This window comes from Mercenaria mercenaria, chromosome 3 (assembly GCF_021730395.1).
Source record: "Mercenaria mercenaria strain notata chromosome 3, MADL_Memer_1, whole genome shotgun sequence".
Taxonomy (NCBI): Eukaryota; Metazoa; Mollusca; class Bivalvia; order Venerida; family Veneridae; genus Mercenaria; species Mercenaria mercenaria.
The window spans coordinates 25,114,444-25,139,135 of NC_069363.1; the positions used below are offsets into that span (position 1 = coordinate 25,114,444).

Here is a 24,692-nt window from a genome sequence, read left to right on the forward strand (position 1 = left end):
ATCCTGCTTGTATCCTGCCAGCTTCTTTCCCTTCCATTGTACATCCTGTTTATACTAACAATTACAGGCTACACATTTCAACAAAATGGGTCTTTGATTCGCAGCACATGACGCAAAAACACATTAACTTTTCTTTTAAGCACTTAATACCTAGTATTAAAACTCGAAGAAATTGACATATACAAATATACATGTATGTCTAAAATATGATTCTCTGATTTATGCAAAATGTCTTTCTCTTTACAATCAGTCAATTTGTTGCAAAGATTCAGCTATCTTAGATAAATCTAAATTGTATAATCTATGCTTAATTTTACTAATGCTGAAAGAAACAGCAAAAAATCAACATTGCATCACTAATGAACTGGTTGATTTTCATGAGCCAGATATGTTTTGTAAAGTTGATTAGCAGTAGGTCTTTTGTAGTTTTATACAGTAATTTTTGCAGGTGTGTTTATGTAAATCCTGCTAAAGGTTATCTAAGTATGCCCTTTAATTCTATACCAAAGTTAGAATTATTTACTCTTTAGATCTCTTGTCACATGTTACCATTCAATTAAAGTTGAAATACTGAGAGAAAGTTAAAAATATAATTACTAGAACGTGACAGCTGAAAACAGAAAAATAGCAGATTGTCAGCATAAATATTTCCGACAGAAATTGAAGAATTTTTGCCCCAACATGATTCTAAATTTACAAGATGTTTTTTTTTATTTATCCCCAGTGCTCCGAAAGACAACATTATATTGGCAGATAAAAACACCAGTTTAATGAATCTGGCAGAACTGTTTATCTGAAACCAATATATTACTTTTGTAGAAGGCACAAACAAAAGGTTACTTTTAGTTCTGAGCCCTTTATAATTGACAATATCTCCGCTTATCATAGCATCTCTGTACTAGCTGTTTTTGTCAATTTGTCATTCAGAAATAGTCGAGAGATCCCAAGCTGGCAATGAATGGAGATAAATTATGTTTGGCAGACAAAAACTTCCCACAAAACATGAACGTCATCAGTTTTCTTCCAAATATGGAAATGTACCAGATGAAAATATCACAAGAACTTCAGTTTTTCATCCTTAGTATCATTAAACTTCTAGAAATAACCATTCCAAAAATGTTCTTGGAAGTCTAATTGGTCAAATACCGAACTGACTAAATAGGAAACAGGAAATAACTAATCTGCTTTACAACTTATATTAATATGTTACTGTATTTGTCTTTTATATATCAGATATTTCAAAATTTATAACTTCCCACTGATGTCATAAATATAACATCACATGGAACTAGTGTTAAGTCTTTTTAAAGCTCTTACTGGGATCCAGCCATTGTCTTTTAGAAATCCTCCTATCTGGGGAGCAGCTGTGTTACAATTGGTGTGCAGGCACATTCTTCTCTAGATATATGCTTCTGCACTTTTTTCTGTTTTCATATGTTATGTCTGCAATCTGGGCATAATATGAGCTATATCTATCTGAGGAAAAGTATTAGCATGTGCCAAATGTATGAAGATGTGCCTATAGGAAACAAATGTGCATCCAGAAAGTTTCTTACTTTGCAAGATATTCTGATTTTCTTTTAATATGCATTTTTCACAAATTTGTGTAAATGTTGGATTATTCAACTTCAATCCAGGTCCATTCTTTTCTGTGCCATTAATTTGTTATAGCTATTCCAAATTATTTATGGAATAAGGTTACACAAATTATAATTACCATTTTACAGTGAAATCATTTAAATTCGCTGGCATGAAATTTCGCGCAAATGTGAAAAAGGACTGTTTCGCGCGGACTTTAATTCGCGCATTTTCAATTTATAAATGAAACAAGAGATCACAGAGTGATCTTGGCGCCCACCAATGTGCCATTTTGAGTGTTCCGAATTTCAGGACTTATTGACTAGCTCAAGGTCAAATTTCATTTCCGTACACAACACTGTGCATGTGGTCCAAATTCGAAAGCTGTAGCTTGAGAAATGTGAAAGTAGGTCACTAGATAAATTTCAAGGACAAAGTTCTTTGTACACAAAACTATGCATGTGCATCAAGTTTGAAGGCTGTAGTTTGAGAAAGTTGAAAGTAGGTCACTAGGTCAATCTTAAAGTCAAAGTTTATTTCGGTATACAAAACTATGCAAGTGGTCCAAATTTGAAGGCTGTAGCTTGAGAAATGTGAAAGTAGGTCACTAGGTCAAAATCAAGGTCAAATTTCACTTCAGAACACAAATCTATGCATGTGGTCCAAATTTGAAGCCTGTACCTTCAAAAATGTGAAAGTAGGTCACTAGGTCAATGTCAAGGTCAAAGTTTGTTTCGGTACACAATCCTATGCATGTGGTCTAAATTTGAAGCCTGTAGCTACAGAAATGTGAAAGTAGGTCACTAGATCAAAATCAAGGTCAAATTTTATTTCGGAATACAGAACTATGCAGGCGGTCCAAATTTGAAGCCTGTACCTTCAAAAATGTGAAAGTAGGTCACTAGGTCAATGTAAAGGTCAAAGTTTGTTTCAGTACACAAAACCATGCAGGTGGTCCAAATTTGAAGGCTGTAGCTTGAGAAATGTGAAAGTAGGTCACTAGGTCAAAATCAAAGTCAAATTTTATTTCGGAATATAGAACTATGCATGTGGTCCAAATTTGAAGCCTGTACCTTCAAAAATGTGAAAGTAGGACATTAGGTCAATGTAAAGGTCAAAGTTTGTTTCAGTACACAAAACCATGCAGGTGGTCCAAATTTGAAGGCTGTAGCTGAGAAATGTGAAAGTAGGTCACTAGGTCAAATCAAAGTCAATTTTATTTCGGATATAGAACTATGCATGTGGTCCAAATTTGAAGCCTGTACCTTCAAAAATGTGAAATGTAGGTCATTGGTCAATGTAAAGGTCAAAGTTTGTTTCGGTACATAAAACCATGCATGTGGTCCAAATTTGAAGGCTGTAGCTTGAGAAATGTGAAAGTAGGTCACTGGGTCAAAATCAAGGTCAAATTTCATTTTGGAACATGAAACTATGCAAGTGGTCCAAATTGGAAGCCTGTACCTTTAAAAATGTAAAAGTAGGTCAATGTCAAGGTCAAAGTTTTTTTCAGTGCACAAAACTATGCATGTAGTCCAAATTTGAAAGTTGTAGCTACAGAAATGTGAAAGTAGGTCACTAGGTCAAAATCAAGGTCAACTCATGTCAAGGTTTATCTTGCCACTCAAAACCATACATGTGGCCCAAATTTGAATGTTGTAGGTCATTGACAAGAAGTTTTTAAAAGCTTTTCCCTATATAAGTCTATATGAACCATGTGACCCCCAGGGCGGGGGCCATATTTGACCCTAGGGGGATAATTTTAACAAACCTGGTAGAGAACCACTAGATGATGCTACATTACAAATATTAAAGCCCTGGTCCAAATTTGAAGGTTGTAGCTACAGAAATGTGAAAGTAGGTCACTAGGTCAAAATCAAGGTCAACTCATGTTAAGGTTTATCTTGCCGCTCAAAACCATACATGTGGCCCAAATTTGAATGTTGTAGGTTATTGACAAGAAGATTCTCAAAGTTTTTCCCTATATAAGTCTATGTAAACCATGTGATCCCCGGGGCAGGGCCATATTTGATCCTAGGGGGACAATTTGAATAATCTTAGTAGAAGACCACTAGGTGATGTCACACACAAAATATCAAAGCCCTAGGCCCTGTGGTTTTGGACAAGAGGTCTTTCAAAGTTTTTTCCCTATATAAGTCTATATAAACCATGTGACCCCTGGGGCGGGGCCATATTAGACCCCAGGGAAATAATTTGAATCATCTTGGTAGAGGACCAATAGATGATGCTTCACACCAAATATCAAAGACCTAGGCTCTGTGGTTTTGGACAAGAAGATTTTCAAAGTTTTTCCCTATATAAATCTATGTAAATTATAGAAATAAACAAAGGGTCATAACTTACTAAAAAATTGTTGAACCAGTCTGAATTTCAGGGGGACACAACTAGGGTACCAATACATCATTCTGACAAAGTTTGGTCAAAATCCCCCTGGTAGTTTCTGAGGAGATACGATAACGAGAAATTGTTAACAGACGGAAGGACGGACGGACGGAAGGACGGACGGACGGAAGGACGACGGACCACGGACGCAGAGTGATTTGAATAGCCCACCATCTGATGATGGTGGGCTAAAAATGAATTAAACAAGAGATCACAGAGTGATCTTGGCGCCCACCAATGTGCCATTTTTGAGTGTTCCAAATTTCAAGACTTATTGACTAGCTCAAGGTCAAATTCCATTTCCGTACACAACACTGTGCATGTGGTCCAGATTTGAAAGCTGTAGCTTGAGAAATGTGAGAGTAGGCCACTAGATCAATTTCAAGGACAAAGTTCTTTGTACACAAAACTATGCATGTGCATCAAACTTGAAGGCTGTAGTCTGAGAAATTTGAAAGTAGGTCACTAGGTCAATTTTAAGGTCAAAGTTTATTTTGGTACACAAAACTAGGCAAGTGGTCCAAATTTGAAGCCTGTACCTTCAAAAATGTGAAAGTAGGTCACTAGGTCAATCTCAAGGTCAAACTTTGTTTTGGTACACAAAACTATGCATGTGGTCCAAATTGGAAGGCTGTAGCTTGAGAAATGTGAAAGTAGGTCACTAGGTCAAAATCAAGGTCAAATTTCATTTTGGAACACGAAACTATGCATGTGGTCCAAATTTGAAGCCTGTACCTTCAAAAATGTGAAAGTAGGTCACTAGGTCAATGTAAAGGTCAAAGTTTTTTTCAGTGCACAAAACTATGCATGTGGTCCAAATTTGAAGGCTGTAGCTACAGAAATGTGAAAGTAGGTCACTAGGTCAAAATCAAGGTCAACTCATGTCAAAGTTCATCTTGCCACTCAAAACCATACATGTGGTCCAAATTTGAATGTTGTAGGTTATTGACAAGAATATTTTAAAAGCTTTTCCCTCTACAAGTCTATATGAACCATGTGACCCCAGGGCGGGGCCATATTTGACCTAGAGGGATAATTTGAACAAACTTGGTAGAGAACCACTAGATAATGCTACATTACAAATATCAAAGCCATAGGCTTTGTGGTTTGGACAAGAAGAGTTTTAAAGTTTTTCCCTATATAAGTCTATGTAAACCATGTGACCCCCGGGGGGGAGGGGGGGGGGCCATATTTGACCCTAGAGGGATAATTTGAACAATCTTAGAAGACCACTAAATGATGTCACATACAAAATATCAAAGCTCTAGGCCCTGTGGGTTTGGACAAGAGGTTTTTCAAAATTTTTCCCTATATAAGTCTATATAAACCATGTGACCCCCGGGGCGGGGCCATATTAGACCCCAGGGAAATAATTTGAATCAACTTGGTAGAGGACCACTAGATGATGCTTCACACCAAATATCAAAGCCCTAGGCTCTGTGGTTTTGGACAAGAAGATTTTCAAAGTTTTTCCCTATATAATTCTATGTAAATTATAGAAATAAACAAAGGGCCATAACTCACTCAAAAATTGTTGAACCAGTCTGATTTTCAGGGGGACACAACTAGAGTACCATTACATCATTCTGACAAAGTTTGATCAAAATCCCCCTGGTAGTTTCTGAGGAGATGCGATAACGAGAAATTGTTAACGGACGGAAGGACTGACGGAAGGACGGACGGAAGGATGACGGACCACGGACGCAGAGTGATTTGAATAGCCCACCATCTGATGATGGTGGGCTAAAAATAATAAATAGCGCGGTCTTAAATTCGCGCATCGGTTCTAGCGCGAAATACGTGAAAATTCGTCCTACACGAATAAAAATGATTTCACAGTATTCATTCTATACAATTTTTCAGTATTCCCAATTCATACACATTTAACATAACCAGTGTTCTTGAATTCTTTACCAATATTAAGATGATCTTTGCAAGTAGCTAAAACCTTTCCTCATATCCTGGAAAACTAAATTCCACTAATACTTTGGGGTATACTCATAATGTTTTTGAGTTGGAAGTCAGATAAAATGGTAGTCAGGTTCACTCAAAACTGATTCTCCGAGGAAGAAATGAATATGCACTGAACAGCTGCAATTCATTTCACAGTCTTCATCTTTAAAACAATGTTCTATTGAGTGAACATAGCATAATTCACGAGTGTTTTGTAAACATCCCTGAATAATGACCTATCAGAGGTAACTGGTAATTAATTTTCAGTCCCAAGTATGCTGTGTCCTTGACCTTATGACCCCCAAAAACAACTAGTAGTCATCTCCTGATTACAGCCATTCATCCTTTGAAGACTTGAGTGTTCTCAACTTCAAGGACTTGAGCATTCTCAAGTTATGATCTGAAACTGTTTTCATCCACCCAGGTCATCTCCTGACCGTAGATCATGATGCAATGAAATTTGATGGCTGTAGACTCAAGTATTCTGAAACTAGGTAGTTATCCATCAGAAGCCATATTTAACCTCAAGATAACTGTGTCATCGACCTTTGACCTCAAAAACAATAATGGCCATCTGACTTCAAGCAATAACCCTAATGACAGTCCTATCATTCTCCATTTATCTATCAGAAAATGTTAGCTGTGTAAATTAAGGTCATCGTAACCTTGAGCTCGGACCTAACAATCCTAAATGTAAGGGTCCTCTATGGACCAGTGAAATCATCCTGTAAAATTTGAACAATATAGGCAAATAGTCTCTAGTTATTGATCAGAAACCAAGTTGTCTACAGACCTACAGACAGACAGAAGCAAAACAATATACAGTGAAACACCGCTCGCTCGAGCATCGATGACTCGAACACCCGGGCTCGCACGAGCAAATCATGTGGTCCCGGCCGATTTCCTTCTATTTTCTATGTGAAATTACCATGGCTGGGTCGAGCATCGATAACTCGATCGCTAGAGCATGACACCTGGTCCCTGTGTGTTAATTTACTCTTTGTTGCTTATGGCAAACTCGAGCAGAGGTGTCAAATTTTTTCACACCTTCGGCAGTCAGAATGTATCGGTTAATTTAAAATTTCCGCTCGTCGTGAGAATTGCATGGTCTATTCCCCGACTATCTTAAATGTTTGTTTGTCGGTATATTTGATCTGATAATGAGATTAATTAGTAATGAAAGGTGGAAGAAAATTTTTAAATTGTTATTAATTATTACTCTTTTCTGCGGGATCGAGAAGATAATTATGAGATCTTAATATTTTAATCAACAGTTGTTTGCATGCAAATAAAGGAAATAAGATAGCCTTTTCATAAAATTGAGATGATAATTATGAGATCTTAATTTGGAGAAGAAAATTGCGAATTCGATTACAGTATTTCAAATAAAAAAAATAAAATGTTTTAGCTGTCTCTTCACATGTGCCATTTAAAATCTATCATAAATAACGTTTGTAATACGTTTTTTGAAAATGTCACGATTGTGTTATTATTACGCATCACCGTTTCCTCTGCAAATGGTATCGATGACAATTGGTAAATCAAACTTCAATTTTCTCCGTTTGGTCAATGTTTGGGTCGCTCGAAACCATGGATAACTCGAGCATTTTGCTCATCCCCTTGCGACCTCGAGCGAGCGGTGTTTCACTGTACCTCCTCATCTTCAAAATTGTAACGTTCCCTCATATAAATTTTTAGATCTCGAAAATATGAAAAAAGTCTGATTAGAACAACTGGCAAATTAGTGGTTTCATTTTCAGTGAAACCCCTAACATCCTAGTAGAATGAAAACAAACATTTATCTGATCATGGAAAACTTTATTTCTCTTCATGATCACAAATTTGACTGGAAATATAGCTCAATGAACATTTAAATTATTTATCAATACATTGAAAACTGAGAGCATGATAAGAGACAAAAGTGGATACAGCTTAAGAGCATTTAACAAACAGATTTAGTAATCAACCACTGGTACTAGAGTACTAATCTATATACACACTCGATTTAGCCAACATCAACTTTTTCATAGAACACATGCATGTATCTTTAATGTTAATTTTTTTTTTTAAATTTAAGGCAATTCAAATCACTCAGAACAATTCTGATAGTGTTGTTTAATTTCCCTGAAGACATAAACGAAACACTTATAATTCTTATGTGATTCTACATCATACAAATCTCAAACATGTCAAGAAAGAAACCATGATATATTGACCTTTATATTGGGGACTTTCATAAGAAAACAGCCAAAAGAAATGATACAGACTGTTGTAAAATCTGAAGCTAATGCCAGCCAAATCAAGTTGTGTACATACTGCAAAAATCTAGTTACTATATATATTAATACTAGACTAAGAGAAGATCAAAACTTCAACATATTTAACACGAAATCATAGCCGTTCAGAAAGTATACTCTTTTTTTTTTCAAGTCTGATCTGGTGAGTGAATTTCTAGGTACACCATTAAATCATTACCGAGTTATCTATAAATACACACATTCTGCTGAACTCTCCAATTTCAAAACATAATTTACAATGCATGAAAATGTTAACACTACTTTGATGAGACTAATGAATCTTTCTTTCTCTCTTGTTAATATAATACTTGGATGGTTGCTTTCAAGTAGGAATAAAAGCCTAGCACAATGTGACCTCGGCACAACACTGATGTATCTGCATTTCCTACCACATACTGTTACAGAAATTCCATGCCGAGGTTACATTATGTTCTAGTTTAAAGCTTTACGTTCATACTTTTTAAAATAACATTACATTTTAATAGAAGTTCTTAAACATGTCACTGAGTTGAATATTACAAGTGTAAGGTAACGAATGACCTTATTTAAAAGCACTTTAACAATTAATTAATCAACGATAGGATATATATGAAAAAAAAAAAAACACATTAAGAATAAAAATACAGTCACATCACATTGTAGAAAAAAGTTGAAATTCTAAGAACTACCGGCATAATGCTCTTTCCCAAACATACAAATAAGACTAGAAAGAGCTAGAACAAGTTAGTCACAATGAATAACTAAAGGTAAGTGAATATATTTATGCTCTTCTCTGCCTCCATAAACATGATCATTCTACAAACACTCACTTCTGACTGCATTAATTATACCAGTCATGATGCTACATTTCTTGCTATAAATGCCTTTGGCCTTGACATGCCACTTTTAAAACTGCAGGACTGTAAGAAATTTAATGACTTGTCAAGTTTGTAGGTTTAATGTGCATCACAAAAAACTGTAAGTTTGAAAATAATTGATAGTTCTCTCAGATATCTTTTCGTCATTTAATAAACATCCCCTACTTTATATTAAATAACATTATATTTTTGGTTATAAGATAAATAATCAATCTTCAATGAACTTTTCACAGCCCCCTGTTTAAACATGAGGTGTGTATTACTTCTGATGGAATTCTTATGTATATTAAGCAGTTCTCAACAAGGAGTTAATTCTCCATCCACCACCCACTCCTTTCTCTATCCAAGAACAACACTTTTTTCCATCCTCTACCCACTCCCTTCCTTGCCAAGATAATGTTCAATATTATGCTCCACACCAAACTAGATAAACAGTAAACAAAACAACATCATTTATGCATAAATTTAAACTATCTACACATCTTGAACAATATACATTTCTCATACTCAAAATGAAAAATCCGAATTATATCTACATATGTACTTGACTATCATAAAGTTATATTATATTTTACACATATCTCAAACATTATCTCAAACACATTTCAATCTGAAACAACTTATAAACACTGCTGCAAGTCCATCAAATATGAAAATGGCTACAGCAATACAAAAATTTGATTCACTTTCAACACACAAAATATACATAATAAAGTTTGTACATTTCATAATGGAAGTACTATAAGCATGTTTCTATGGGATTGTTTTCCATGTATAGAAGGTGTGAAGGTATAAACACCAGTTCCAGTCAAATAAACAATATTTACCTACTGCTGGAGAGATATTTAGATAACACAATGTTATGAAGAACACTTAACGCATAAAGAAAAAAACAACACAAAGGCATTTTCATACAGATAAATAAAAATTGACTATTAAACCCCAACACTGCATTTTTTTCTATATTTTCGCACTCTGTGTTTTTTCTCCTGCTTAATCAAATTGCCAGATGTTTATCACAGGCTGTGAGTTTATAATGAAGATTGTGTTTATAAGACTGAAACAGGTATTCATAAACATTGGAAAGAAAACATCCAGTATAGAGAAGTTTTAAGAACTGGCCAGCTTTATGTACATAACATACATGTATAAACACTTTTTTTTGGCTTTAATTCTGCAAGCTTAATGTTGGCTACAAGATATGTTTTTTACAAAACAAGCTCTTGAAGTCCATAATTTTATATATCTTTAAAAGAACGAAAAGATTCATCATATATTGATATAGTTATTTTTCAGCTGAAACATTATAAAACAGAGGTAGTATAAGAATCTCTCAATCCCACTTGTATCTGATTTAGCTGATTTATGAAATAACAAAATAACAAAATGTGGCGTTTATTTTGAAGCAAAAAAAAAAAATTACTAATTAAAAAAAGGAAGTATACTGTATTCCAGATAAAAAGAGCAAAACAATGCAACAGAGAATAATAAATGACACATTCCAGCAGTACTCTCAGAGACGCACTTTATTGCACGAGGACTTTCAAATGATTTAAATCCTCTTATATATACATACATATATATCTGCCGTATCTCCCCTGAATTTGCAATTTCTTCCTACCAGTCTTGTCATTTCACTAGCCTTTTCACCAGCTATATAAAACTGCAGTCATTTCTCTAAAATTACATTTCTATGACTGTTCCAGATGGGATTTTCATTTTTTGAAATTAAAAACCAACAGTTCTTGTAATTCATTTTTTGTGAGTGACATTTCCCTATCTAACCAGTTGGCAGTCTGTCTGTAAAGCAGCGATTCCTCAACATGTTGCTTTCAAAGCCAGTGTAAAAAAAAGTTAACACTGATCGGCAATACTACATTTTGTTTAAAAGTCAGCAAATTCTTTCGAACATTTCTCTGACGATGAGATTCTCAGAGGCTCTTCCTCATAATCATCGAAGTTACTCGTGTCGCCGGGTCCTTTGCATTTTGGGATGAATGGTGCTTCAACCTATAATACATGAACAAAAGTTTAAAGTTTCTACAGAATCGTCGCACAAAAAAAAATGTACACTCGAAACCCGTTATAACGCTACTCGATATACCGCAGTATTCGTTATAACGTGGTAGGCTGATGGTGCCGGAATTTTCGAGATAAAAAAAAAAAGGAAAAAAAAAATGAGTCCGCGGATGTTACTTAATTTGATCATAACCAGCGTTAAAACTGTTAAAGTTTGACTACTTGCAGACATGTGACAATTAGGCAATCAGTACCGTGTCAAAATTAGATTGTTTGCATAACAAGCGTGTAACATTGGTCAGTAAACTATCAAACCGTTTAAGTTTGCACCAATTAAGCGGATGACATAATCACTTGAGTGATTTTAGAATCGAGTAACAGGCCCAGTTTTGTAATAAACTGCAGCCGTTTTTCGTAATCATCACACTCAGTTCATCGGAATTAATGAAGATTCGACGCACTGAAAGCCACACTGAGAATGTGCTCCCTTTTTAATATCAACTACAGTGATTTAAAAAATTTCTATCTTATTTATCGATTTTATTCATGTATTCAGAATTATATTTTTTAAGACTGTCCACGTTTTTTCTCTTTTAGTTACATAAACCCCCCCCCTTGTTTACATGCATTGCATGTAATTCTCACGACCGCGCACTCCTCACACAGCGTTATATATGTTTATATACTTCCGGGATACACAATTCCAACTTTCTTTCAGAATCCCTACAAAATGAGAAGATGACACAGCGTTATAATTCTTTTAATGTATTTTTCAAGCATTTAAGGTAAATAAATGTTCCGTTTATACGAATCTTATTTCTTTTTAACATAAAACAGCGTCCAAAATATGTTACCGCTGGGTGGGGTATTGCATATACCGCTGATACGATCAACCCGCGTTATAAATTTAACCCCGCTAGATCCGCGGGTCTCGAACCTTGGACCCCCGACGATAGCGTTATAACGGGGTCCCAGTGTATTTTTTTTCGTTTTTCAATAACTAAAACCAAAGTAGTAACAAAATACTTCAAAAAGAAAAAATTCATGGTATGTGTTTCTTCTTAGTACTGTGTTTTATTACATAGTTATCATGTGTTTAATTTTAGCACTCATTGTTCTTATATATTTATCAGGCTTCAATGTTAATAAGTTGAATTCATTCTACCGTTATTCCCTATCAGAAATCTGACTGTTTTGTTTTCTTGGGGCTGATGTCAAAACAATATATTTTAGGTAACTAGCAACTTTCCAGATTCTGATGGGAGGAAGAACCTAAGTACCCTTTTTGTGCATTTAATATATCAGTTATGGCCAGGTACCTGGGTAGAATCACCAACCTCTAATGAGTCAGCCAGAAGGCTTCCACAATGTAAATCAGAAGAAATCATTTTTTTTTTTTTGTAGTTATCCTTGATATTGGTGTGCATATCTAACATGTGTAAACTGGTATAATTTCTATATCATCATTCTTTTCATATCAACTATGCATCCTATTGTTGCCATGCAAAATACAAAACATGTTAACCTATTTCCTGACATGACACAAACCCACACTGTCAGAGGTGAATGGAATGACCAAAGAGGACTTCTGTATAAAAATACTACAGGTCTCTTACATTATTACTGTACTGACATGAACTGATTCTGGTAAATGAGCTGAAAGCTTCTTGTTCTTGACTGTCATTCCCAGGGAGGTCAATAAGAACAGGACATTCCCTCTATTATAATGAAGGACATGTTCTTTTCTACTGCAACTTCTTCAGATGAACATACATGAAAGACCCAACCTCCTTAACCTGTAGACTTCAAATATTCTTGAACACCCTGTATGTTTGTAAACATCTTTATAGCAAGAATAAAAGTGTTGGCCAACTTCCTATAAAAATGCATTTGTCTTTGTCTGCAGGAAAACCCAAAGCTATCAAGAAACATTAATTTACTGAAAACAAATTGTATAAAGTGGCATTGTACAAAAACACATTCTGAAGGATCTGAATCTGCCTTTGGAATACATGCATTCTATTCTGTAACTAATGTTGTCAACGGTACCCAAGTTACCAACATCGCTAAAATCAATTCTCACCTTCTTCTGGTAAATTGCAATCCAGTCAGTTGTTGAGAACCATTTGTGATTTTTTATATCATTGACGCCATTTTTCAAGTTTCCAAACCTCTTGGTGAGATCAACTTGAAGCAAACTACGTAACAAATCTTTCAGATCTGAACTAAAGTGGGATGGGAAGCGAACCTGTCAATAAAATAGCCAGGAAGTTATTAATACTGACATCAATAAGTCTAAATATGACATTCTTATAACAGCTTAACTAAACAACTAGAAAAAAATGACGCAATTTAAAGGGACTAGCCTCAAAATTTACGTCAAGAGAAGACTTTAAGAGCAGAATATAAAGTAAGCTAAATTTCTGCTGGATATTACATCAATTTGTACTACTTAATAATAACTTTTGGCAACTTTCCTACATATTTTCAAGAATACACACATATTAAATATTTATACATACTGTCCAAAACTCACCAAATCACCTTGATTATGCTCTTCTTATTTACAAATACTTACAATTGAAAAGCAGTTTCTAAATTTTGAAAACTTTTAAATAAATCTACAGACATGCCCCTTTAAAATTGTTGATGCAAAACAGGTTTTTCAAGATGATTTCTCTAAAACAACAACAGTCAATCTAATCTGAAAAAGTTATTTTTTTTATTTAAAATAATAAATACTTTAGTTTCAAATTCACAATAACAGTCATAAAGTGTGTATGAAGACTCCGAACAAATGATACTGGTACAGAGGTCAGAGAAGACAGTAACGAGAAACCTTAAATTAGTTCAGTAAAACCTTTATACAGCCAAAACAGAAATAACTAAAGAACACAATTTCACTCTCCGATTTGCTTTTATTCTAAATCGAAATGACAGATATAGCAATCTTGGTTCTAGTGGACCAGGTTAAAAGCAATTTTTTGGGGTCAAAAATTGACAATTTCTGTAGAAAAGTAATGAGTAACAAGCAAATTCGATGAATTGGTATCCCCCGCCAGAAGGGTTTGTGGTGAAGAACGGCAAAACAGTATATCCAGCAAAAAGTTAGGGATGTTAATAAGAGGCAAATAATTTCATTTGTCAAAATCATATTGATGGAAATTTAAAAAAAAAAAAAAAAAAAAAAAAAATGGTGTGGGGGGGGGGGGGGGGCATGCTTGGGGTGGTGGGCATGACTGGGTGGAGGAGTGAGGTGGGGGAATGGTACAACTTTGCATGTTGATAAAATATTCATGGAAGGTAAAAATAATCTTTTTTTTTTGGGTGTGTGTGTGGGGGGGGGGGGGGGGGGGGTGACCAAGGCAAGGTGGTGACCAGGTGCGGGTACACAACTTCACATGTTTATAAAAATGTTCATGGAAAAGAATGAAAGATGTTTAATGAAATTCTACCAATTGGTTGGTTTGTTATGTACAAATCTGTAGATTTTTAAACAATTAAAGGGCAATAACTCTAAGGAAAATTGACCAATTAAAAACAAAAAAATGACAGGCATCATCGAAGTATGTTGGTTCATATTTATTTCAAGTTTCATGAAATTCTACCAGCTTGTTACTGAGAAATTGCTGCAGACGTGGATTTTTCATTAAATCAAGGGCAATAACTCTAAGGGAAACTAACCAATCAAAAAAAAAAAAAAAAAAGCTTGACGGGCATCATCACAGTATGTTGGTGCATGTTTATTTCAAGTTTTATGAAATTCTACATGATAGTTACTGAGAAATGGCTGCGGACGGACATTTCTGGGCATTTTTCATTAAACCAAGGGCAATAACTCTAAGGAAAATTGACCAATAAAAAAAAAACTTGACGGGCATCATCGCAGTATGTTGGTTCATGTTTATTTCAAGTTTCATGAAATTCTACCAGCTAGTTACTGAGATATGGCTGCGGACGGACGCAGGGATGCACGGACGTGACGGACGGACAAAGCCATTTCAATACCCCCCTCCCGATTTCATCGGCAGAGGATAACAATAAATCAGTGGCAATTTTTGGCCACAGTTTTGTAGCACGGCTCGAGAAAATGACTGACAAAGGCATGATGCCGCATAATTTAGGTCTTGATGATAAATATTCTGTATTGTGCAAGGGAATTGGGGGGCCTTTCTTTACGGCGCCACTTTCAGTCGAACTCGCAAGATAGTTTCCTTGCAGGAAGGGACCTAGTCATTATTGACATTGGCTCGAACGATATATCTATTCCTCATTTGTCAGTAAAACAATTTGCAATTAACTTGACAAGTTTTGCAGCATATTTGATACAGGATCTTGACGTTAAAAAAGTGGCTGTATGTCAAATTATTCGGAGGGACGCTGAACCTTTCAGTGGGTATAATGACCATGTCATTGATGCAAACATTGCATCTGAGGCAGCCGTAAAAACGACGGGTTTGCCAATTGTCTTGCAGAAACCATGGTGTGGTTTATGAAATCTATCTGGGAATATTTTTGAGTCTGACAGCATCCATTTATCCGAGTCAGTTGGGTATCCGAAATATGTGAGGAGCATCCAGGACAGTATTATTAGGGTGTCGGCATGGAAATTGAATCATCATACTACGTAAATGTGCGTAACTGGGTTGTGCGTTTATACTGCGAAATTGCTGACCGATATTTTTTTTATTTTTTCCACAACAACAGGTTATGTATATGTAATAATTATGCTTTTGTTACTGAGATATAGCTGACTGCTATTTTTTGGGGCATGTGAGCTATGCCTTTATATACATTATAGCTGATTGCTATTTTTATGTGCATAACTGAGTTATGCTCTTATATTTGAGATATAGCTGATGGCTATTTTGATGTACATAACCGAGTTATGATAAAAATTAATAGTATCTAAAACTATGACATTTGTAAATATAGTTTTTCCAAATGCAATAATGTTTCATTTTCATTCTTTAATGATTTGGATTCTGGACCAAAAATCTCGAACTACTTGATCAAATTTTCGATCAAAACCATGATCATCTGACAGAAAAATGATCTAAGAAAATGAGTGTGCATACAAATGTATACATTTCGTTCAGATATTAGAATTTACTTAGAAAGTTATCATCATTTTCTGAACATTGCCGTCATCAATGCACTGACACAAGGCCAAAATTATTGAACTTATAAAAAACTGTTTGTTACACAGATATAACAATTCTTGGTTACATGAAATGATACTGTTCCGAGTTTTACTGTACATTATATCACTTATGAACATTTACCTTTCCAGAAACAATTTTCTCATATATTTGTATAGGCTGATCAGCAAAGAAGGGTGGGTAACCTGCTGCCATTTCATACACCAACACTCCAAGAGCCCACCAATCTACAGCCTTGTTGTAGCCCTGAAAACATATTTAAAACATATTTAAAACATCATATTAAGTCATCATCTACCGGCACTAAAAATTTAATGTTATTTAAACAAAAATCTTTTCAACATCAAAAAGTGACAGTAAGGACAAGCAATGAATACTGAGTTTTGTGAAAAGTTCTGTGACTTATATATTCAGTTTTGAGGACATACATGGTTCATGAAATATACATTTATATAGTGAACATGCTGTACAGTAATCACCTTGTACTGTATTTGAGACAACCTGTGTGGGCATTCACTTTCTCCAAAATTTATTTCCCTTTGCTAAGATTCTCACTGATCAGAAAAACATGTAAGTGCAGGCAGACTAAGAACATTCTAGGTCAGCCAATAAAATATGGGTAAAAGAAACATTTGACCATGTATAACAGTGTTTGAGAAAATATACAGCACTGAAGTTGATCTAGACAAATACAGGGGCATTTCAGGGGTTTTATATTTGCCCATTCTTCTAAGTAACTACACTAAATGTTTCAATTAATGATCATGCCATCTCAGTCCTAAATATAACAAGGCAGTCTGAAAGACAGCTAAATCCCCCGCCACTGCTATGGATAGTGAAAGGGTAAAACCTTTGATTTTAGCTGTGACCTTGACCTTGAACTGACATGGCTGAATTCTGCATAACGTCTTGATGAAGTGATCATTTGACCAAAGTTTCATGAAAATCCTTCAAGGGGTTTAGGAGATACAGAGCTGAAACCTTTGACCTTAAGTTGTGACCTTGACCTTGAGTTGACATGGCTGACTCATGAGTTCTTGATGAAGTGATCATTTGACCCAAGTTTGATGAAAATCCTTCAAGGGGTTAAGGAGATACAGAGCGGACACCAAATGGAAGGCTCAAACCTTCGACCCTTAGTTGTGACCTTGACCTTGAGCTGGCATGGTTGACTCATAATTTCTGCACATCGTTCTGATGAGGTAATCATTTGACCCAAGTTTTATAAAATTCCTTCAAGGGGTTTAGGAGATATAGAGCAGACACGAAATGGAAGGCTCAAACCTTTGACCTTCAGTTGTGACCTTGACCTTGAGCCAACATGGCTGACTCATAAGTTCTGCACATCGCCTTGATGAGGTGATCGTTTAACCCAAGTTTGATGAAAATCCTTCAAGGGGTTTAAGAGATATGGACCGGACACAAGAAGGACGTACGGAAAGACGGACGGAATGACGGACGGACGCAGACCATTCTTATAATCCCTCTGCCATGGCGGGGGATTAATAAAGCAATCCAGAAGTATATCACATACTAAAATTAGCAACATCAGTACATTTTCTACAATAACAGGTCAATGTCTGAGCATATACTGGTAAGTAATTCATTACATTATCAAAGCAGAGGAAATTTCCTGGAAAAACACTGTCTGCCTGGATATGTTAAGTACCAAAACAAATGAATCAGACAGAAACATTTTTGAACCATAAGGCATGGAAACGAGCCAAGTCATCCAGCACTTGTAAACACAGAACAGGAAAACTCTATGTTTATTGATTTACTTGTAAGCTACCTTGTTCTTACAAGAATAATGCCTGCTTGAGAAACTAGTATATGAAATGTAATACTGTAAAATAGCTTATACTTTCATGAAATGTTTTTGACAATGTATTCATCTGAAAGTATTACAGTATTCAGAAAAGTCAGGAAGATGTGGATGAAATTTGCTTTAATTCAAGTGTTTAATTCTTGTGTTCATGCTTGTCTTCAAATCCTATGGATATGTAAAAAATATCGCAATTTTATACTTTGTTTACTTGTAATATTTAGCACGATATGGCAAAGTGGACCAGAATCTCTACATCTGAGGATCATTTGGTAAAAATTTACCACTTCAACAAAATGAGAATGCCAACTACACTTATTGGAGATAAAAACATATTTGAGTTACTAAGTTTCACTTCTATCAAAATCTGTTGCCCTGTCCCAATTTCTACAATAAACACATACATAAAGCAAAAACAAATACCAGCTCAGGCCGAATAAGTGTAAATGAAGCAAAAATTTGTTAAAATACCAAACTCTTTCAAAGAAAGAACCTATAGCTGAATACATGGGAATTTTATGTCAGAGAAAACTATGAAGTGAAAAATTAAAGTCAGTAACAGCAAAGAGCTTATCAAGGTATGAAAAGTAACTGTTGTTTGTTTTGCTGGATTTTCAGTCACATGTCACATTGGGATTTTCCACCTTTAATGGAAATCATTTCAAGCACTACAGGGCGGGGAAACCTGGGTAGATACAACAACCTTTCACAATCTGAGGCATTAATAGAATTCTTCATTCCCTGTGGAGTTTCTAATCAACAGCAGTGAGGCAAAGAGACAGTCAATTATTAACCTAGCCATCAAAGCCCGGCTACATAAGGGCATTGCCTGCTATAAGGTAGATATGTTTGTATGTAGGTATTAAGTGCAGGTGTTTTATTTCAGATATTAGGAAATGCAACTGATGCCTTACCAAAATTCAGGTATTATAAAAGCTTTTAACATCTCAAAATTCAATTTTTAAGCATAAAAACTTGAACAACAGCAAAACATAATGGAAAACAGAACCACAGCTCTATACAAACAGGTGAGAGAGAGAGAGAGGTTTATTCATATAAATTTATATACAAAACCTTATCTCTAAAAACAGGATGAATATTAGTGAAGAGGAAAAAAAAATGCAAGTCAAATGTCTAGGCTGGGTCTGTATTTAAGAGAAACAAGCAAGATGAGAATCTGGCAGTACAGCATAATTAAATACATATATATAATTTTTATACTTCTATGGGCCAATAAATATGCTGAAATGGTACTTATGTTCCTGTGGGAGAATCAATAGCTAACACTGTGTATTCCAGTATGTTTTTATGATGGCAGAATTGAGAGTTTACTGCAGTAGTCATTACATAATTAATATGAGAGGCAAACTGTCACAATATACCCCATCATAGCATTTACATTTAAGATACTTTACTTACTGAGCAGACTAGTTTGAACTATTATATTACTAGGTGAAACCGGTATATATTTTTAAGTTGTAATTTTACACAACTAATGGACAGGTAGATAAAGACAAAATTTGATTTATACAATAGGAACTATTTGGCTGCAGAGAGCAAAAAAAGTTTAGATTTTCGATTTTAACTGCTGATGAATAGAGACCCAAAGCAATTGCTTACAGATTTCACCTAAGCTATATAATCCTAAAGCCGCCTTAACCCTGGATAATCTTATTTCAAAGAGCAATAACCTAACCAACTTTCAGTCAATGCCCCTGTGTATCAATGCTAATATGCTTACAGGACCAGAAAAAAGACCTGACTACCAATCAATATCCATGTGTGACAGAATTCCTGATATCTAATCTAAGAACATGCCTACTGGCCTGGTGACAGTCCTATAATTTTGTCCTGCTAAGCAATATACTGAATTTCCCAGGGAGAAATGATTTTTCAAAGAAAAGGAAGACAGACAAGCCACACAATAATAAGATTATAAACAATTAGCTATCCACTTAAATACTTTAGTAGAAAAACCATTGTTGTCAACAGCTGGTAGGGGAGTATCAATCTCTTATATATGTGTTGTATAATCAGCACCATTTAAATCAATGTTTTCAATGATGATATGGTATTTTATACTTGTAATTCAACTTATCACTGTACACTGGCTCTTACCAGACAGTAACTTAACAGGTTATGCATACATGTTGTTGACTATTAATCATTGCTGGTATTAATATTCATGACTTCTGTTACATTTACTTTTTTATTAGTACATCCTTCCATTTCCTTGACTTATACCGAGAGCATTTTTATACTTAAAATATGCCAAGAGTTTTGTTTTGGTATGATATAAGTAAAATACTGTTCTTCAACATATTTCTGAACACTGATAAATCATAATTAAAAGCACATGTTTGTTCAATAAGGAAAGGAACAAAATCAAATGATGTCATTTGTTTACAGCTAGGAAAAAGGAAAAGTATATTTCCTTTCACCAACTGTACCATGCATAGGTTAAATGATTGTCTATCTCACCTTGCTAAGAATGATCTCAGGTGCGAGGTACTCAGGGGTTCCACAGAGGGTCCAGGTGCGGCCTTTTACCCGCTTTGCAAAACCAAAATCTGTAACCTAGATAAAATAATAAGATTTTGTGAATATACGAAAATCACAATGAAAGCTAATGACTAGGATGATAAAACAAATAACCATACAGATCTTGAACAGCTGGAATCCTCCAAATACAGTCATACGGTACATGAAGTAAATTATATGAGCCGTGCCATGGGAAAACCAACATAGTGGGTGTGCGACCAGCAAGGATCCAGACCAGCCTGCGCATCCGCGCAGTCTGGTCAGGATCCATGCTGTTCGCTAACAGTTTCTCCAATTCCAATAGGCTTTAAAAGCGAACAGCATGGAGCCTGACCAGACTGCGCGGATGCGCAGGCTGGTCTGGATCCATGCTGGTCGCACACCCACTATGTTGGTTTTCCCATGGCACGGCTCATATAAAGAAAATAAAAAAAAGTGCTAAAAGTTTTAACAGAAAAAATGATTTATGTTTATATTTGCTGCTTTATGCTGAAAATAACAAAAGAAAAATGTCAAGACCAGAAAAACTGTGTCAATAAAACTGTTACCATATAAATTCTGTAAAAGGGATCAATTACTGGTTCAACATGTCAAAACAGGATGACTCTTAAACAAAACAATGTAAGAAGCTTACAAAATGGAGAAATATGTCTTCAAAATGCTTTAAACTTTTATTAATTTGTTTCAGCTATTCCTATTCAATCTAAATTTCTTTTGAACTTTTAGAAAAATACCAGTGAAGAACAAAATTAATGTGTATATAACAACCTCATGTTAATCTCTGGTAACATTTAATCATGAGAAGGTATTATTAAAGGGGATCTATATATGGATTGAAAAGCTATTTTTAGCAAGTAAATGTCAACCAATACTATTGAAAAACATTAAAGAAAGTGTCAATATTTTATCAAACCATTTACTAATATTATGTTACCCTTTAAATACATTTAATATAACCATTATAAACTGCATTCAAACAGTTTGTGGTTATTTGTACATAAAACACGCAGGACAAATATAAAATTCGATATTTATAAAGTGACAAAACAGACTTTTATAATTCTGCCAAGCATACAAAAAATAAAATGTAACAAGAGCTGTCTCCATAGGATGACACATGCCCCCGATGGCACTTTGAATGAATAGTTATGGCCGATGTTAGAGTTTAGGACCTTTGACCTATGGAGCTGGGTCTTGCGCGTGACACGTCGTCTTACTGTGCCACACATTCATGCGTAGTTATTTTAAAATCCATGCATGAATGACAAAGTTATGGACCGGACACGCCCATCAATGCACTTTCATGAAAAATGACCTTTAACGTCTAAGCGTGACCTTGACCTTTGAGCTATGGACCTGGGTCTTGCGCGCGACACTTCGTCTTACTGTGGTACACATTCATGCCAAGTTATTTGAAAATCCATCCATGGATGACAAAGATTTGGACCAGACACGTCCATCAATGCACTATCCTTTAATGTCTAAGTGTGACCTTGACCTTTGAGCTACAGACCTGGGTCTTGCGCGTGACACATCGTCTTACTGTGGTACACATTCATGCCAAGTTATTTGAAAATCCATCCATGGATGACAAAGATATGGACCGGACACGCCCATCAATGCACTATCCTTTAACGTCTAAGTGTGACCTTGACCTTTGAGCTACGGACCTGGGTCTTGTGCGTGACACATCGTCTTACTGTGGTACACATTCATGCCAAGTTATTTGAAAATCCATCCATGGATGACAAAGATATGAACCTGACATGCCCATCAATGAGCTATCCTTTAACGTCTAAGCGTGACCTTGACCTTTGAGCTATGGACCTGGGTCTTGCGCGCGACACGTCGTCTTACTGTGGTACACATTCATGCCAAGTTATTTGAAAATCCATCCATGGATGACAAAGATATGGACCGGACACGCCCATCAATGCACTATCCTTTAATGTCTAAGTGTGACCTTGACCTTTGAGCTACAGACCTGGGTCTTGCGCGTGACACATCGTCTTACTGTGGTACACATTCATGCCAAGTTATTTGAAAATCCATCCATGGATGACGAAGATATGGACCGGACACGCCCATCAATGCACTATCCTTTAACGTCTAAGTGTGACCTTGACCTTTGAGCTACGGACCTGGGTCTTGTGCGTGACACATCGTCTTACTGTGGTACACATTCATGCCAAGTTATTTGAAAATCCATCCATGGATGACAAAGATATGAACCGGACATGCCCATCAATGAGCTATCCTTTAACGTCTAAGTGTGACCTTGACCTTTGAGCTACGGACCTGGGTCTTGCGCGCAACAGGTCGTCTTACTGTGGTACACATTCATGCCAAGCTATTTGAAAATCCATCCATCAATGACAAAGATATGGACCGGACATGAAAAATGCGGACAGACCGACAGACTGACAGACGGTTCAAAAACTATATGCCTCCCTTTGGGGGCATAAAAATAACCACACATTATTTTACATTCCTGCGTGACTGTAAATGGTGACATATCATGTTTTATATTCATACATCTATTAAAAATGAGACACAGTAATGCCATTTAAATACATTCATTAAATGCAGAAACATGTTTCAAGGTAATACAAAAATGCATTTTTAAGAAATTATTCAAACAAGTTGAGTAACTGAAACAAGAACTTATTAAATGCATGCTAAAAACTTCTTTTAACATCAGAGAAATGTTCAAAATATTAGTACAATTCTACCAGTGATCTAACAAAATATACAATACAAAGAAAAAGCCACACAACACTGTAATCACCCTAAGTTTTGTTGGGTGAAGACTTGAGTCACACAGACAGTTTTAGGTTGGTGAAGGAAGACCCCAGGTATCCCTCTGGGCATTACTTCATCCAAAGCATGCACCTGGGTAGAACCACCCACCTTCCATAAGGCATCTGGGTGGCTTCCTTAGATGATAAATTCAACACCCAAAGTAAGATTTTACACCCACATCTGAGTAGAGCAAGAGATCAAAAGTCAGCAACCAGGCCACTGTAATCACCCCAAGACAAAATTTATTCACCGGTAAGAACATAAGGAACATTCATTCAACAAAATTTTGAGCCGTGCCATGGGAAAACCAACATAGTGGGTGTGCGACCAGCATGGATCCAGACCAGCCTGCGCATCCGCGCAGTCTGGTCAGGATCCATGCTGTTCGCTAACAGTTTCTCCAATTCCAATAGGCTTTAAAAGCGAACAGCATGGAGCCTGACCAGACTGCGCGGATGTGCAGGCTGGTCTGGATCCATGCTGGTCGCACACCCACTATGTTGGTTTTCCCATGGCACGGCTCAAATCAATCTGCAGCATTGTTATTTTCAAGCTTAAAGCAGAAACTGTTCTGAATGGGTTATATTTCTAGGATAAACTTCTGACCAAAATGCCTATCAACTGGTTGTCAAAATGTTACATCAGCACTAAATTACAGATTTCTTTATTTTTTAGCAATATTTTACTCATATTTGTAAATATTTCATAGTTCTGCACACCAAACTTAAGCTCCTAGCTTTTCAGGTGACATCATTTAGTTATATTTAGACGATGTATTTGAAGACGTGTTCTATTAAGAGGCCGGGAGCAAGATGTACCTCAAATATGTATTTTTTAAACATAGGATTAGAAAATATCGGCATCTGATTTTTTGTCATAGAAAGTCGAAAACTTTAGAAAATATATCTGAACATTAATGGTTTATAAATCATTAACATTAACATAATCATTTTATTAACTATTAATGTTAGTTAGACAGCAGCTTGCGCATGCCCACTGGAAGTGGAATAACACGGGATTTTAGTAAACAAAGGTTCAGCACCAAATACAAACACCAAGTACCAACTTTATCTATATGCGATGTTATGCCTACCAACACAACTAGCCAATGTTTATAAAAATTTTGAGGAAAAATGAAGAAACTCCTTTTAAGTCATTGTCCTAAAGGGTGTAAGGAAAGTTTGTTCCTTCGTTCCAAAAGGAAAAGTAAATCAGCATATCAAAAACATGGAAGTAAGACATATATAGTTTTCTGTCA

General features: G+C 35.7%; 1 protein-coding gene across 8 annotated transcripts in view; it reads right to left on the minus strand.

Annotated features, from left to right (window-relative positions):
* Window positions 1-7,728: 7,728 nt before the first annotated feature.
* The window catches only part of LOC123525237 (cAMP-dependent protein kinase catalytic subunit 1), a 290,456-nt gene continuing 273,492 nt past the window's right edge, over window positions 7,729-24,692 (minus strand). For all 8 annotated transcript variants that reach the window (XM_045304109.2, XM_045304107.2, XM_045304112.2 and 5 more), the window contains 4 exons: window positions 20,573-20,668; window positions 16,390-16,512; window positions 13,188-13,352; window positions 7,729-11,095 (listed from right to left, as the gene is read on the minus strand). In XM_045304109.2, coding sequence (XP_045160044.1) covers window positions 10,970-11,095; window positions 13,188-13,352; window positions 16,390-16,512; window positions 20,573-20,668 — 510 coding nt within the window. In that variant the 3' untranslated portion in view covers window positions 7,729-10,969. The remainder of the gene's footprint in view (window positions 11,096-13,187; window positions 13,353-16,389; window positions 16,513-20,572; window positions 20,669-24,692) is intronic.